The sequence below is a fragment of the Vicugna pacos genome, chromosome 10 (genome assembly GCF_048564905.1).
Source record: "Vicugna pacos chromosome 10, VicPac4, whole genome shotgun sequence".
NCBI lineage: Eukaryota > Metazoa > Chordata > Mammalia > Artiodactyla > Camelidae > Vicugna > Vicugna pacos.
Genome location: NC_132996.1, coordinates 61,025,426 through 61,040,833, shown reverse-complemented (window position 1 = coordinate 61,040,833; position 15,408 = coordinate 61,025,426). Strand labels below are relative to the sequence as shown.

Genomic DNA, 15,408 nt, shown 5'->3' with positions numbered 1-15,408 from the left:
TTAAATTATATTTTGCTACTTGTGTGTATCAGGAAGAGAAGTAATTTGGCAGTGAATGAAAGTAGAATGCAACCTGGAAAGGAGGACTTTCCCTTCACCCAGAAGGAGGAATTTGACCCTTTGGTTTTGGTGTTTTCATAGGGTTGCTCATCCCCCATGGTGGTAAAATTTGCTGATACACAGAAGGACAAAGAACAGAAGAGAATGGCCCAGCAGCTCCAGCAGCAGATGCAGCAAATCAGCGCAGCATCTGTGTGGGGAAACCTTGCTGGTCTAAACACTCTTGGACCCCAGTACTTAGCAGTGAGTCCTTGTGGTTTGCTTTCTGCAGACTGTGCAAGCTCCCAGCTGTTTCTTCTGCTGTCCTTAGCTAACATACACAATGGCTTTCACAGATCTTAGCACATCAGAATTTTCTATAAAAATTCAGGCAACATAATGTTCTTTAAGTCACATTAGTGTCTCTCTCTCTCTTTCTGGTCACACATCTTTGGTTATGTCGTGAGACTTATGCTACAATTAAAGTAAAATCTTAATTTCCTAATAAAAAGCTTTAAAGACATCTCATGTGTCCCTGCCCCCCCCCCAAAAAAAAACTCCTAAGGGAATCTTAACTACCAGTTATCTTCCTCTATAGCTCTTTCTGGCCGATGTAGAGGGCATCGTTAAAATCCTTACTGAGTCTTCCTTGAAGAGAATGATAAATGTTCCACTGACTGAGAGATCAGGAGATGAACATGGACATTATTAAATGAGTATTACAGGTGTATATTTGAGTTCACTAAATAGTAAATAGATTTCCTTTAATTTGATTTCTCTCTAGTTGAGTTGAAGTAATAAGTCCAGGAAGGGTCACGCTCCAATTTGTTACTTTGATTTACTAGGTCTGCAATGTGTATTATGGGGGATTATCACTGTTTAACCCTTAAAAGAACTGCAGATAGCACAAGACACTTAAAACTGCCTCTTCTGTGAATCAGAACAGGTAATCTGTGATGCTACCAGTGAAGAAAAATAAATGGTGAAACTACTAGATTAGTATGGATAGTCTAAAAATATACACATTGGAGTCATTATAGTATTCATTCCTCATCCTTTAAAATAGTATTTTATATGGAAGCAGAAGAAAGGCAATGATTTCTATCCTGCGATACTGGGTTTTGGCTAATTTGATATCTTTTGGTCTCCCTATTTCTAAAATATTAGAAGAAATCCCAGTTTATCTTCCCTAGTGTTTTTCTGAAGTCAAAAAAAAAAATGTAGATGGTTGTTATATTTCTATAGATTAAATTGTTTCTCAGTGCTTAGAACATTGTTTATAAGTTGAGAAAATTCAGAGAGATTTTAGTCTTCTGCCAAAATGATAATGCTTTGAAAATTATCTCCGTGATATGTACTTACTCTTCTTAGAGAGTTTTGGAACCTTCTTTTAGAGAAGACTCCACCTTTTGTTGTCATTGCCACAAGCACATGATGGTTTCCAGCAAGCACATGATGGTTTATGTTGAGAGCTATGGTCTGTTTCACTTAGACATGATCCCCACCCTAAGAGCTGTTCTCATTTTGGGAGGAAATGAAGTGCCAAGTACAGTATGCACAGTCCACCAGTTGGGACTGAACACATTACCCAAGGTATTTAAGAAGACAAAAATGAAGACTTGTGAGTGCTGATGGACTATGTAAGTGATAGTACATCATCATTAATTATGAGGTTCTTTCTGGAATATGTGGACTTGAAGCTAGAGCAGTAGTTCTTAATCTTTGTAGGGTGTGGACCCCTTTGAGAAGCTGGTAAAAATTGTGTTTATATGCATTTTTTCATTCTACTTCTGGAGGTTTCTGGACCTCCTGAAATGCACATGGACTAGAGAGATTCATGATGACCGAGGAACCAAGTCAGATGTTTATATGGGAATGGACAACAATTTGAATAATGGATCCAGAAACAAGAATGTCAGTTGTCCATAAGGAACAGTGAGTGGAACAAAACGCTTTAGCAGGTTGGTTAGATGAAGGTTGCAATTTGCTAAGGTACAGAGTAAGGTTGTAGAGATCCATTAAGTTCATGAACAGGTCCCCTTGTTTTATTTGTTACGGAACAACCATTGAAGGAATGTATGCTAAACAGATACGGACTAATCCACCAGTCATTTGGTCATCTGCAGCAGTGAGATTACAGTGATAGATGGATGTGTAGTATTCTAGTCATGACAGGACTTATCAAGTCACAAGTTCATTGTGGCCAGTAAAGGGTGACTCCAAGAAATACCCTGAAATGGTCAGGTTTGATATTTTAAATAGTTGTGTGAAGTAGAAATTTGGTGTCTAGATAGGAACAACCTACAAAATAAGGTGTGGGCCTAAGCAGGAGAATCTGGGAGAAGAACTAGAAATGGCAGTCACCCACAGACAGGCACTCATTGCAGTGGACTGCATGGCTGCTTGAGTTGAGCTTAGTTCTCTGCTCTACTTCTGTCCTCTGCTGTGCTGCATTCTGTTGCCAGGGACGCAAGCCTGGCTCAGTACTCAGCGAACATAACTGTCTTCTGGCCAGGTCTTCAGCTGTGTTGTGTTGTCCAGTGCTGTCGTAAGCCTCATGTTTTTGTTGTGTTGGCTTGGGCTCTTGTCTTCAACTTTCTTCTCTCTGGGGGCCTCTGCACTCTCGCTTTGCTGTGCTGTAGAGTTATCCCAGATGCAGAACCAGCCCTCACTCTCACTCTTGTTCTGTTTTTTGGTGTAATGTCTAGCTTTATTTGCAGCTCCTTCAGCAGACTGCCTCCTCTGGGAACCTCAACACCCTGAGCAGCCTCCACCCAATGGGAGGTAAGTGTTCACTGCAACGGAGGAGCAGCAGCTGCCAGCTAACAACAGTCTGAGAGTTTTGTACCGTTCGTGCAGGAAGAAATTTTCCCCACTCATTACATTAAGCTGACATAAGGTGAACATCCTAGGATTCACCTACCTCATCTCTAGAAGGTGGCTCTTTTAGTTGCTGATACCAGGCTGCTCTGGGATTGTCTGCTGCTCCCCACCCCTTTAATCTTTTTTGAGGAAGAAGATGGAAAGGAGCTGTTAGCACCTGCAGACTATCTGCAGCCATTTTGATAAAGAGAAAAATGCAAGAACTCTTCATTTCCACAATAAAGCAACTTTTTCAGTGACTCTGTGAAGAAAAAAGTCTACTATGGCTTCCGAGAGCATGACTTACCCTGAAGCTGCTAGAACCCAGGCAGTTAGTGTCTTATACAAGTTATTTCTTAGGTGAATTGCCTTTTGTTGGTGTTAACATGCATGAAAAACTTAATTGACAAATACCTGAGCTTATAACAAAAGGAGGCTCCAGGTACAAATCTGAGGCGAGGCCATTGGAAAAGTGGAGGGAGTGGAGGGAAGGGGACCATTCCAGAGCTGCTTGCCCCTGCCTCTTCTGCAGTGGCAGGTGCACCTGAGGAAGGGCTAGTCTCAGGCGTGTGACGTTATACCATTTGAAAAAGTTTGATGGTTGTTCACTTTGTCCCAGGGATTTAGAGTTTGCCGTGTTTTTGGAAAGTTGCTAAATTGTAAGTCTGTGTTGGAGCCTTCCTGTTCTCATTAATTCTCTACCCGTACTCATCTGCCTTTCCATAATCCAGTAAATGGTTTGCCACACATTGTTGGCACAGTTCAGATTTCTTGCTCTCCTTTTACCTACATTGCCTAGGTTCTCCTTGAAAGTCTTTTCCTCTGTTTTTTCTCTCTCCTCCTTCTGATGATTAATCTGCTACTAAAGTAGTGTGTTTTTTCTTTATTCTTTCTCCTGTTGCTGTTTTCACATGTGTTCCCCTGTCATTCCTCCCATGGCCTTCTGGATCTCTGCTACATTTTCTGCTTATTCATCTCCATTGCAGAGAACAAATCCTCTGTGAAGTGTGGGTGAGGGGCCCAAATGCAGATTCGTTCTCTGCCACAGGTTTTGGCATTGTTGTTCTCTTAGACACCTGGCTCCATGTTAGACTCTGTGGTATTTCCTGATTTCCTAATTGCCCATCCCTTTATTAATGCTCACTTGGTCTGGCATGTTACTGGATTAGATATCTTTTATCTGAGGAAATGATGGCAAGTTTCTTAATAAGTTGATTGATGGCTCAGTCTTTTTGGAGCCCTGTACTATTGCCTGTGAGGCTCATCTAGAATAGTTCCTCCTTGGGACCGGCCTTCTGCCAGTGTACACTGTCATTGCTGGAGTGGATGTGAGGGACCCTTATCTGCTGGCTGACCTCTTGCTTTGGATATTGCAGGGTTAAATGCAATGCAGTTACAGAATTTGGCTGCGCTAGCTGCTGCAGCTAGTGCAGCTCAGAACACACCAAGTGGTACCAATGCTCTCACTACATCCAGCAGTCCCCTCAGCGTCCTCACCAGTTCAGGTAAGCATGTAATAGGGGTCAGTGTGCCTTGGGCAGAATCCCAAGAGAGGGGTCTGTCATTCTGGAGAGTAGTTAACACCCATTTCCAAAGGGGCAGATTATGAACAGTAAATTTTCAAATGTCATCTTCTCACTTGAGAAAGTTTTTAGTTTGCTGTAATCATCACTTGACTGTCCTGCAAGGACAGTTATCAAAACCAGTAACTGGAACCCTCCTTACAAAGACAATACTTCAGTGGTATCACTGGTGAGTTTTGGTTCCTGTTGACATGAGATGTCAAGTGTTGACTTGAGTTTAACTGGTGGATATCTGATAGCAGGGTCCTCACCGAGCTCTAGCAGCAGCAGCTCTGTCAACCCCATCGCCTCCCTTGGAGCCCTGCAAACATTAGCTGGAGCAACAGCGGGCCTCAACGTCAGCTCTTTGGCAGGTGAGGGCCAGCCCCTGGATGCCATCAAGCCATTCTTTGTGCAGATAGCACATTTTAAACAACCCTTGTAGGGGTACCATTAGAAATACTGGAGTGGCCTGATGAAGTTAGAAATAACCATGCGATTTTGAGTCAGGCCTCAGTTAAATCTCACCTCTGCCCCTTAATTAGCTGTAAGTTTTGACCACCCTCTGAGGTTTTTCTCGTCTGCAAAGTGGAAATAGAATGCTTTGAGGGTTATTAGGAAGTTAAATGAGAACATAAGTAAAGTGCTGAGCACATTGCTCATAGTACGTGCTCAATAAATATTAGCTATTTTGATATGATTTGCCCACATCTTGTCGTGGACCACATGCACCCCTATAAATCCCCAGTCCTGGGACTCTTATTTTTACCACATTCCAGATCTTTGTGAGAAAATTGCAAGAAAACCAGAGAGAAAATGGGGCAGGCCACGTGTAAGTAGTATCAATCACTTCTTGCACAGGTTGAAAGAAGGTAATGGCGAGAGCTGCACCTGGGTGTGGCGTTTTTTAATGTCCCTGTTAACCACAAGGCCTGTTGAGTGTCCTAAATCTGACCAGTCAGATGGCTATTCCTTCTCAGGGAAAAGCTAAGAAGTAGATGAAGGGGGACATTTGGAGTTTGTCTTTGGCATCAGTTGAGTCTTTCCAATCTGTTAATCCTGCTCTTCCTCCCCAACCAAGGGATGGCTGCTTTAAATGGTGGCCTGGGCAGCAGTGGCCTTTCCAACGGCACCGGGAGCACCATGGAGGCCCTCACACAGGCCTACTCGGGGATCCAGCAGTATGCTGCAGCGGCGCTCCCCACTCTGTACAACCAGAACCTGTTGACACAGCAGAGCATTGGTGCTGCTGGCAGCCAGAAGGAAGGTGAGCACCAAGGGAACTGGAGTCAAGGACGGAATGGCTGCTCCTTCTGCACCAGCACCGCAAGGCAGGGCAAAGGCCAGGAGAACCATTTAGGTGGTCAGGCCAACACTTCTCTTTGGCAGTGTCCAGGGTAGACGGAGAAACTGCTCCTGAAATGTTTTCTGGGTGTGCTCTGTGTACCCTCCCGGGATGGGCTGCAGTTTTTAGGTGAGGAAATATACTGATCTTACTCTGTCTGATACCATGTGGCAATCTGTTTTTGCTAGGGAGCCTTCTTTCTGGATTATAAATCTGTCAGAGGATGTCCTCTGTCTAGGTGTCCCTTTTAGTTATATCATTTGGCTTTTCCTCACTTTCTAATCTGTGCTTTTCCTAATTGAGGACAAACAGAAGTGAGAGTTATGGCCTATGGGTTGATGGAGTGAGAATTACGTGCTTTGACATGAATGGTATTAAATTCAGGAGAGGCTTTCTAGACAAAAAGAGGCCTGAAGTTGGTTTATATGCATAGAAGGTCCTGCTGACACCTCTGTGCTCATATGTGACTGGATTTTCACAACCAGGAGCTGTCAAGGTTTAAGCTCTAATGTGGGGAAAAGACAAGTATCCTCTCTTCCTGTAGCAGCAAGGAGTCTTGGTGTAGTATGTCCTCATCTGCTCTGAATCAGACACTTATGTGCCCTAGGATGCAGTAGTGGGGGAGCTGATAGAACCAAGGAGACAGACAATAAACAAAAGCATGCAGTGTTCCGAATGTTGCTCTAAAGTGATGGACAGGAAAGAGGGATAGAGTGCAAGAAAGATAGCATTTTATATAGAGAAGTTCTCTCTAAGTTGACGTCCAAGCAGAGATCCAGAGGAAGTAAGGAAGCAAGCCACGTGTGTATCTAGAGGATGAAGAGTAATGAGGGCAGAGGAACAGCAAGTGCAAAGGCCCTTAAGCAGCACTGTTCCACATGTGTCTGACTACACAGCAGGGAGACGGGGGTGGCTGGAGACTGGTGGCTGCACTGCAGTTGTAGTAAATTCTTCTGTGGTAAGGAAATCATTGAGTGTATAAGTGGTTGAAGAGGAAAGCATATTCTATTTTTGAGCTTAGTGTTAATGATAGGCACATTTGGGAAGTGTAATTTATTTTTACTAAGGCACAGTTTACATATGGTAAAATTCATCCTTTTTAGAAATATATTTCTATGAGCTTTGATGAACACATATAATGTAACCACCGCAGTAGACGTAGAGCATTTCCATCACCCCTAGAAATTCCCTCATGTCTCTTTGTAGTCATTCCCTGCCTCCACCTCCTGCCTCTGGCAACTACCAGTCTCTTTGCTGTCCTTATAGTTTCTAGGCACAGTTTTGAAACCTGCTTTGCTTATAATCTCTTTCTACCTCCTTTTCTGTTGTTCCTCTGTGAGCCTCTAGTTTTATTGTTCTACACGCAAATCTGTCTACTTTATTGTCCCAGCACACCATCCTCCTATAGGGTAGAATTCTAACCTCCCTGAAAGAGACAGAGCATCAGAATGGTGAACAGCAAAGTGGGAAGGAACCTGTTTCAGTGATGTTCCTTCAGTTCTCAGCTTTGTATTTGGAGAACCTGTTTAGTTCTCCAGATGAATTTCTGTTTGTTGGGATGCTGAGAATTTTAACACAGATGGAAATGAGAGATGGTGCAGGAGGTTAAGTGTGCTCGACACTGATACTTTTTCAATCAATGGATATTTTGAAGGTCCAGAAGGAGCCAACCTGTTCATCTACCACCTGCCCCAGGAGTTTGGAGATCAGGACCTGCTGCAGATGTTTATGCCCTTTGGGAATGTCGTGTCTGCCAAGGTTTTTATAGACAAGCAGACAAACCTGAGCAAGTGTTTTGGTACGTTGGCTTCTCTTCTGGTGTCGGGAGGCTTAGGTATTTTTACCGCTGAGAAAGAGAAGAGGCCGACAGCAGAAAGAGATAGGTCTGGATTTGGGTTAACTCAGCCCTGGGCAGATTACATTACCTCTTTTTGAACCTCGTTTTTTTTTTTTTCATTTATGTAGTGGGAATGATCATTTCTCCCCACCCTGTCACTCCAAAGGTGAAAATAAACTAATATACGGGAAATGGCTTGGCCAGAAACCTGTAAGGTACTATATAGATGTCAGTTAATACTATTAGGAACCTGATTTGTTTTCTGTGATATAATTTCAAGAATTCTTGTCCCTGCAGAGAAAAAATTGGGCTTGGAGACTAAGCTTCTAAGGTATTTCTTACATAAGGAAGACAGAGACTCTCCTTGCCTCATTATGTCCCTCACCTAGGTTTCTGCTTGGACACACAGGTTTTGTAAGTTACGACAATCCTGTTTCGGCTCAAGCTGCCATCCAGTCCATGAACGGCTTTCAGATTGGCATGAAGCGGCTTAAAGTGCAGCTCAAACGTTCGAAGAATGACAGCAAGCCCTACTGAGCGTGCTCCCCTCTGAGACTGGAGTGAGAGGGTCTTCTGGTAAGTGGGGGAGGAGCACCCTTTATGATTCGAAGCCCTAAGGCTGTGTGTTGACAGCCCTGGACCCTGATCCCTGCCACTCTCGCAGGCACAGCTTGCCCTGAAGACTCGGCTACTGCCTTCTGTGGGAATTTCGCTTCGTACAGAGGACAAGTTTGTGCTTTGGTTTCCAGTGTTTTACTTTGGAGTTTAGGTGCCATATCCTGAGTTTTTTTTCTTTATTTAAAGTTTGCTGTGTTTGTAACCAGTGTGTGTTGAGAAGGACCAACATCAAACTGCCCTGGGGGAGGAGGGAGAATGGAGAAACATTAGAAAAGATCAGAATTTGCCCCAAACTACCCCAAGCGAGAGAACTGAGTGAAACCAAAAACTGACCCCCAGAATGTTCCTAAGTGCGAGAGTGGGTGAAATGAGAACTGGCATCCAAGAGCTTTGGGGGCAGGGCAGGTGGGGTAGGCTTTGGAGTGCGAGAGTGACTTGACACCCAATGGCCCTGGGAGCTGGAGGCTAAAACTCCTCCATAGCTGCCTTCTGTGGAAATACTGAGTTCTTGCCAACTCTTTTTCAGATTCTTGTCTAGGGTTTCTGCCCCTTTTTCCTAAAAGGGGGCTAACGATTCTCTGGAAATAAAGCACCTGTTAAATTAGACTGACATATGCAAAAAGCAAGAATATATCACCCATTACCAGCTTTCCTAGCCAACTGTTGGTGTTGGATTGGCCCTGTCTGGCTGGTGGCTGTTAGGAAGAAGCAGCCAGCCAAACAGGTCATTTTTAGTTTATTTCAACACCAAAATCATTAGACTATGGCCCATTTCTACCAGATCCCTTTAAAGAAAGCTTCTAGGAAAGATACTGTCTGGTTTTCTTTTTGTAGTTGACCACAGCAAGGAGTGTCAATTCCATCCCCAGCCACAGTTTTTTCATGAGGGTAGATCCAAGAAGGGCTTAAAGTATTTAGCTGAAGGGAGCACCTCTCCTGAGCAGAGTGATCAAAAGCCATTGAGTTGGGGGAGGAGGAGCCTGCTTCTTGGTGTGCCTGAATCAGAAGGTCCCTTTAAGCCAGTGCTGCATTTGCCAGTGGCCAGCACTTCATACTTAAAAGGATTAAGACATCCTTGCTTGCCTCCTTAGTTGAGGTGTCTCAGATGTATTCCCACAGAGGCAGGCCCCTCTTCTAACCACTCTAGCCCAATCTTCTGCTCTTGGCAACAGAGGAGACGACAGGACGTTTACAGCCTCCATATGGATTTAGTGTTCATTTACCTCAGTATTACCCTGTTCATTTTTGTCCTCGTGCTTTCAGTTAGCTCCCTGCTGCCTCCCATGGGTTTCACTCCAGCTCTTGCCTGTGAGCCACACAGCTTCTGGGCTCTGCCTCTGCTCCAAGAAATGCTGTGGGGTGGAGAGCCAGAAGGGGCCTGCTGTTGGGAATGTGCACCTGGGCAGAGATTGCCCTGTTAGGATATGACTCTTAGCCAAGGCCGGGGACCGGGTCCCTGGGATCTTAAACCTCATGAGTATCGGTCCTGACCCCTAGCAGTAGAGGTGAGAGTAAAGGGGTTGGTTTGCTGTTAAGTCAGATAGGGGTTCTCTCCTTGTCATACTGTCCATTTGGGCCACAGACAAGGGTTGACCGTCTTGCTGTTGTGCAGGTAGTTGGTGGTGTTGGATTATCCCATTGAAGCTGGGACAGCTGTTCCCTTCTCATAGTGATTACTTGGGTCCGTTGTCCTCTAAGAAACGTGAAACATACTTCTTAAGCTGAACCGCGTAAACTTGAATTCCGCGCACTGGGAGAAATGTGTCCTGTGTTTCAAGGATAAAACTGTTCCAAAGGCTTCCAGGGTCATGATGGGATTTTTTAAATAAATGCAAAAAATAAAAATAAAAAAGAAAAAAGAAAACAAAAAAAGAAAAAAATGCTAGGTTGAGGAGGCGCTGTTCCGAATCCCAACCAGCTGGAACCAAGAATGTCGTTTCTATTTTTATAGAAGTTTTATACAGCTCCGGGGTGGAGAATATTTATTACCTAAATTATATCTCTGGAAAAGGCCAGGATTTTGTAGAATCCAGAATGTGATTGTTATACACACAGGGTGCTGTGTATGATTGAAACTACTGACTTTCTGTGGCCGTTTGCAGCCCAGCTAATCTGCCAGAGGGGGAAGGAGTTAATGCTGTGAATTGGCAGAGGAGAGAGCTGTGCTCCCCAGGGTGCTGCCGGTGCTGTGATCGCTAACCTTCTGTTCTGTCTTCCTCCTTGGCCATCATGGGGTTTTCCAAAGTCCAGAACTCCACTCTCTTCCCACTTTCTTCCCTTTCTATCCCTCCTTACTCGCCACCCTTTGTTTCACTATTATTTGTACGCAGATTTGTCCTGGGCTCTGGGACCTTATGAAACCCCTTTCCTAATGATATGAAAGGCAAAGGTGCAATTAGTCCGCCTTTGATACCAAGACCCCGAGGTCTCATACCTGCTTGTGGGTTCTTGTTCTAAAAGAAATGTGGCCCTGGGCTGCCACAGTGGCCAGCTGGTGAGCCCAGGCACTTTTCTCTGTTCTCTTGTCCTCTGCCCAGCGAGTTCACACAGCAGTGCTGCCCTTGAGCACAGTTCTCTCCCCAGGCCAAAGATGGTTTTGTGAAGAAGCTGCTCCCCTACAAGTCTCACAGTGTGAAAGGGTTCAGCTCCGAGAGTGGAGACTCGCAGTCAAGTCTTAAGCAATCCTTTTCTGTTGTGTGGGGGTTTCACTTACATAAATGTGTTTTCTGCTGTAGTTTTGTTTCTTACTTGGGTTTCATCATGAAATTGATTTGCCTTGAATGCAGCCAGACACTGTCTCCTGGGTCCCACATGAGTGGCCAGGGCCTGTGTGGAAGCTAAGAGCTTGGATTTCTGGGAACAAAGAGCCATCCCCATAGGATTGAGGAGAGAGCCTGGCCCTCTCCCCTAAAGAATTCTCCCCACCACAGCCAGCAGCTTCGACTTTCTCCCCGAGCCTTGACCAGGGAGTGGGGGGAGAGGCTGGGGCTCTGCTCCACCAGAGACCTTCTTTTCAGACGTTTTGGGTACTTCTGGGGAAATCCAAGCCTTAGGTTCCCTTCTGTCTCTGGCAATTGGATGTTTTCTTGGTGTCCTCCATGTCCTTTTTTCCCTGTGTCCATTGTTAGCATGTGCAAAAGTTCCCTGTCATTACCCAGCCCCTGCCCCGCCCGCCTCCTCATTTCAGGGCTGTACACAGTGAGTGTTCCTGTTCTCTCTCTCTTTGTTTGGATGTATTGCTCTGTGTAACTCAGTGGGTCTCCCTCTTTCTGGTTTGTTTTTTTTTCTAGATTCCTGCCGTTTGTTCATCGTTGTGCCTAAAGCATGTCGATGTGGCGTCAAGTACATCGTCCAAATCCCTGTCTCTTCAGCTTCTCTGATGCTTGAACTCTCACCTTTGACCTTGTGTTGACCTTTGATGCTGACGTGTATTTTTATTATGTTTGTTTCTTTCTTTGTTTTTTCTTTTTTCTTTCCTTTTTTTTTCTTTTGTGCTGCCAAATTGGTTTTGCTAGAACGACTGCTGAAGGGGAAATATTTAAACTTGCATTTGAATATAAAAAAATCTATTTTTCTAGAACTTCATAAGATAACCACTTGATTTTGTGATTCCAATTCTTTGTAATTGTCTTCAGAGCAGCCCTACTAGCACATACCGTGTGGTGTTTGTATTTCTGTGAACACACAGCCAGTCCGTTTCTAGGCTTTGTTTCTCTGTGTGCTTAGTTTTAAAGACAACTTTGAAGTAAACAATGAAATAAAAGATGTCACTAAAACCTTTGAGGCTCCTGAGCACATTTTGCTGATATAGTTTGTGGGGCTTGAGGAGACCGCATGTGTTCTATTTTTGTTTTTCTTGAGTTCTCAACTGCAGAAAACACCTGAACCCCTTTTCCTTTTTGACCGCCGGCTGCAGTTTGGGCCCCAGCCAGCCTTTTTCTTTTTCTTTTGTGGTTCTTCCCTGTAGCAACCGTGCGGGGAGTCTGCAGATTCCTCTGGCCCCTTCCCCTCAGCCCCCCTGTGCCCACCTCCATGCTCGTTCCTACAGTCTCCACAGCAAAATGTGATGCTTTGATTTTTTTGTTTTTGTTTTTGTATTGTTTTTGTGTTTTTGTTTTGAATTTTTTCCTTTCCTACTAAGATTATGCCCAGAAAAAACAAGTTTTGCATGTTTCCTGCTGTTTCTTCACACCTTCGTATATATCACCTTCACCTCTCTGTTTTCTATAGTTTGTGCAAAAACTGACCGATTTAAAAGGGTTTCAAAGAAGCTGTTTTAAATTGTTGTGGGGTTGATTATTTTTTTCAAGATTGTATTGTTTTATTTTGAAGTGGCGACTTTCTCCTCTATTGCCCTTAGAGCGTTTGCCTGTGCACTTAGACTGTCACCTCGTACGGCCTCTAGGCCTCAGCAGGGCCTCCAGGAGGCCGGCTGCTCTGCTCAGACACGGGTGGGAGGGGGGCCCAGAGAGGCACAAGGAGCAGAGATAGAATCCAGAAAGGTGGCTGTGGGTGGGCAAGAGGCTTAGCGCATTGAGGGCAGTGAGCATCCCTCGGCCCCCAAGAGGGAGGGTGCTCTTAACCACTGGGAGGAGGCCACCTGTGCACTAAGCGGCAACACACCTGCCAGCGCTTTTCCTAGGTGACAAGCACAATACTACAGTCTTCACACTGTTTACAGCCCTGGGCACCAACCACCCCACACTGGCTCTTCACCACAGCTCTGCTCTTGCTTAGCTAGTGGGGTGGGGGGTAAGGGCAAGAATTTGTTTTTGTTTTTTTTTTAATGGGTGAAGAGCCACATAGCTACTGTCCCTGGGTGCCAGGCAAGCCAGTTCCTTGGTTCCCTGAGGGGAACTTGCCCTCCTTTCTTGTGGCACCATCCAGCCTCAGGGTCTTAGGGACTTGAGTGAGAATGTACATAGCGGAGGGAGAGACCAGGGGAGATGAGAGGTCACAGGATGGATCTGTGGAGGTAAGAGGTTGCAGTGGGAGGAGTTTGGAATAGATCCCACCCAGGCCTAAAGCTGCTGGTGGGTGAGAGAGCTGGGAAGTAGGATTGTCCAGGGAAGGGTGGAGGGGGTAGCCGAGGGACTGGGGGGAGGGGGTTGGGGAAGGTAGAAGCACTGTTAGCATCATCCATGCTGGGGTTGATGAAGGAAGGCATCCCGGCAGAACCTCTGCTCTGGGGCCCGGCGGGTTACCTAGTATTATGCTTGAGGCCACCCTTACAAGGGGGAAAGGGCGGCCAAATGGAGGCCCAGTGTATGGTAGGCTGCTTAATTTCCTGGAAGGGGTGATTGGATGGAAAGAGGCCAGGAACCCCAGCCTGAGCGAGACTGCCGTGCACCCCACAGTCTGACTGCACAGAGCTGCCTCTGTTGGCAGAGGCACTGAGGCTCCCCTTCCTGTGTATTCAGAACCCGTGTTTGCCAATATATTTTGCTTTCAATTCCAAGAGGAGCTCTGGGAAAACCTGTGGATAAAACCAAATGCCAAACGTTGGACGTTGTTTCCTTTTCCTTTTCTCTCTCTGATTGTTTTAATTGTTCTGTGGTGGTTTTAATGGATTTGAGACCCTGGAGCGGCAGCTGCCTTTCTGATTTCCAGCTGCTTTTTGTGAATAATTTAAAAAGAAAAAAAAAAGAAACTTTACATTTTGGAGACAAACCTGTGTGAGTTTTTTATTGGTACAAACGTTGTATTTAACACTAGGGGTTTTGTACAGTTTTTTGCCTTTTCTACTAGAAAACAATGTAAAGTGATTTCACAATGTGAAGAGAAAAAAAATTGCCACTATGACCAAACGCACAGTCTGTTCTGCAGCAACAACGGGATTCAATCAACTCAAAGTCGTGATTCAGCCGTAGAAATGCTTTTTCTTTACTTTGTTTGAGCTTTTCCTTTCTTTCCTGTTTTGATTTGCAAAAAAAGAAAAAAATGTCTTTTTTGTGTGAACTTGTGTTGTACTACGTAGAAAATTATGGATTTTACTTTAATGGTTTAAAAAAAAAAAGGCAAGAAGAGCCCTTGTCGCTTTTCTGACCTGATCACAGAGTTTGTGTAGTGGATTAAAAAAAAAAAAAGATATTGTTACAAGTTTGGAGCAAGGGAGTATGTGTTTAAAAGGAATCTCCTTCCTTTTTTGTGTGTTTTTCCTTTTGTCCCAATGGGGAACCTAAATCTGTTTTAATTGCACAGACACACGGACAAAAAGTCATTTTGTATCTGCCAAGTGTGGTACCTTCCTTTGTTTATTTGCTATTAAACTGTTTGAGAAGAACTGATGTTGTCTTCAGAGTTGTTGATTGTTGAAATGGGCGGCAATCCTTGGGGCTGGAGGGGTTGGTGGCATTCCTGAAGAAGGGGTGGGTGCGCTGGGTAGGTTCCATTGTGATGTGTCTTTTGGTCTGCAGTGGAACTACCCCAGGCTCCTGATGGAACAGTTTCTCCCAGAAAACTGCCTTCTCCATCATCCTATATTCTTTTCAACATCCTTGCTTACAGGAGGCACTTGAAAACTTTTTTGGCAGCCTTAATTTTTGTGCTTCTGTTCCCAGTAGTGGCTGCCATCCTGCAGAACTGTTGAGTGCAGGTCCCCTCCCTGGGCTGTGGAGTTCCTGCGCCCGGAGCAACGCTGCCCGGCTCGGAGGCCCAGCTTGTGGGGCGTTTCCTCTCTGGGCCTTCAGCACTCCAGGCCAGAGCGCTTCAGCCCCTTCCCCCTCGTTGGCCTCAGAACAAGGTCACAGAAGGGCATTTCTATGATTTCTTGGGTTTACTGCTCTAGAGCACTCTTCTGTTGGGGCCCTATACCTGAGCCCCCTCAGACCTTTGCCGACTGCAGCCTCCTGGGCTGGGAGTCTCAGGCCCTCTGCCAGAGCATAAGCTTGTCTGCTCCTTACCAGCCACCGCCATCCTCGCTCCTCCTGGATGCCAGTCCCCATGAAGCTGGTGCCTGTGTAGAGGTGTGCAGCCAACAGTGGGCTGTGAGTGGGCCCGGCCTCAGCCTTCTCCACAGGGTCCCTCTGTGTGGGGTGTGTCTGGAGTAGCATGTCTGTAAAGTAAGGGTTCTGGACACAAATAAATATAGGAATATTGCTTCCTTATTTGTATTCATTCAAAATATGCTTAAAAATCACAACTTT

The 15,408-nt window shown here is 45.1% G+C and overlaps 1 protein-coding gene across 25 annotated transcripts in view; it reads left to right on the top strand.

Moving 5' to 3' along the window:
* The window catches only part of CELF1 (CUGBP Elav-like family member 1), a 64,100-nt gene extending 49,550 nt beyond the window's left edge, over positions 1–14,550 (top strand). For 11 of the 25 annotated variants that reach the window (XM_015246160.3, XM_031690671.2, XM_015246161.3 and 8 more), the window contains 8 exons: positions 142–303; positions 2,748–2,823; positions 4,278–4,406; positions 4,724–4,837; positions 5,545–5,730; positions 7,463–7,606; positions 8,055–8,221; positions 11,554–14,550. In XM_015246160.3, the coding sequence (XP_015101646.1) occupies positions 142–303; positions 2,748–2,823; positions 4,278–4,406; positions 4,724–4,837; positions 5,545–5,730; positions 7,463–7,606; positions 8,055–8,182 (939 nt within the window). In that variant the 3' untranslated portion in view covers positions 8,183–8,221; positions 11,554–14,550. Of the gene's footprint in view, positions 1–141; positions 304–2,747; positions 2,824–4,277; positions 4,407–4,723; positions 4,838–5,544; positions 5,731–7,462; positions 7,607–8,054; positions 8,222–8,309 lie in introns of all 25 variants that reach the window. The other 14 variants (XM_072969950.1, XM_072969949.1, XM_015246158.3 and 11 more) reach the window with 7 other exon arrangements.
* Positions 14,551–15,408: the final 858 nt, after the last annotated feature.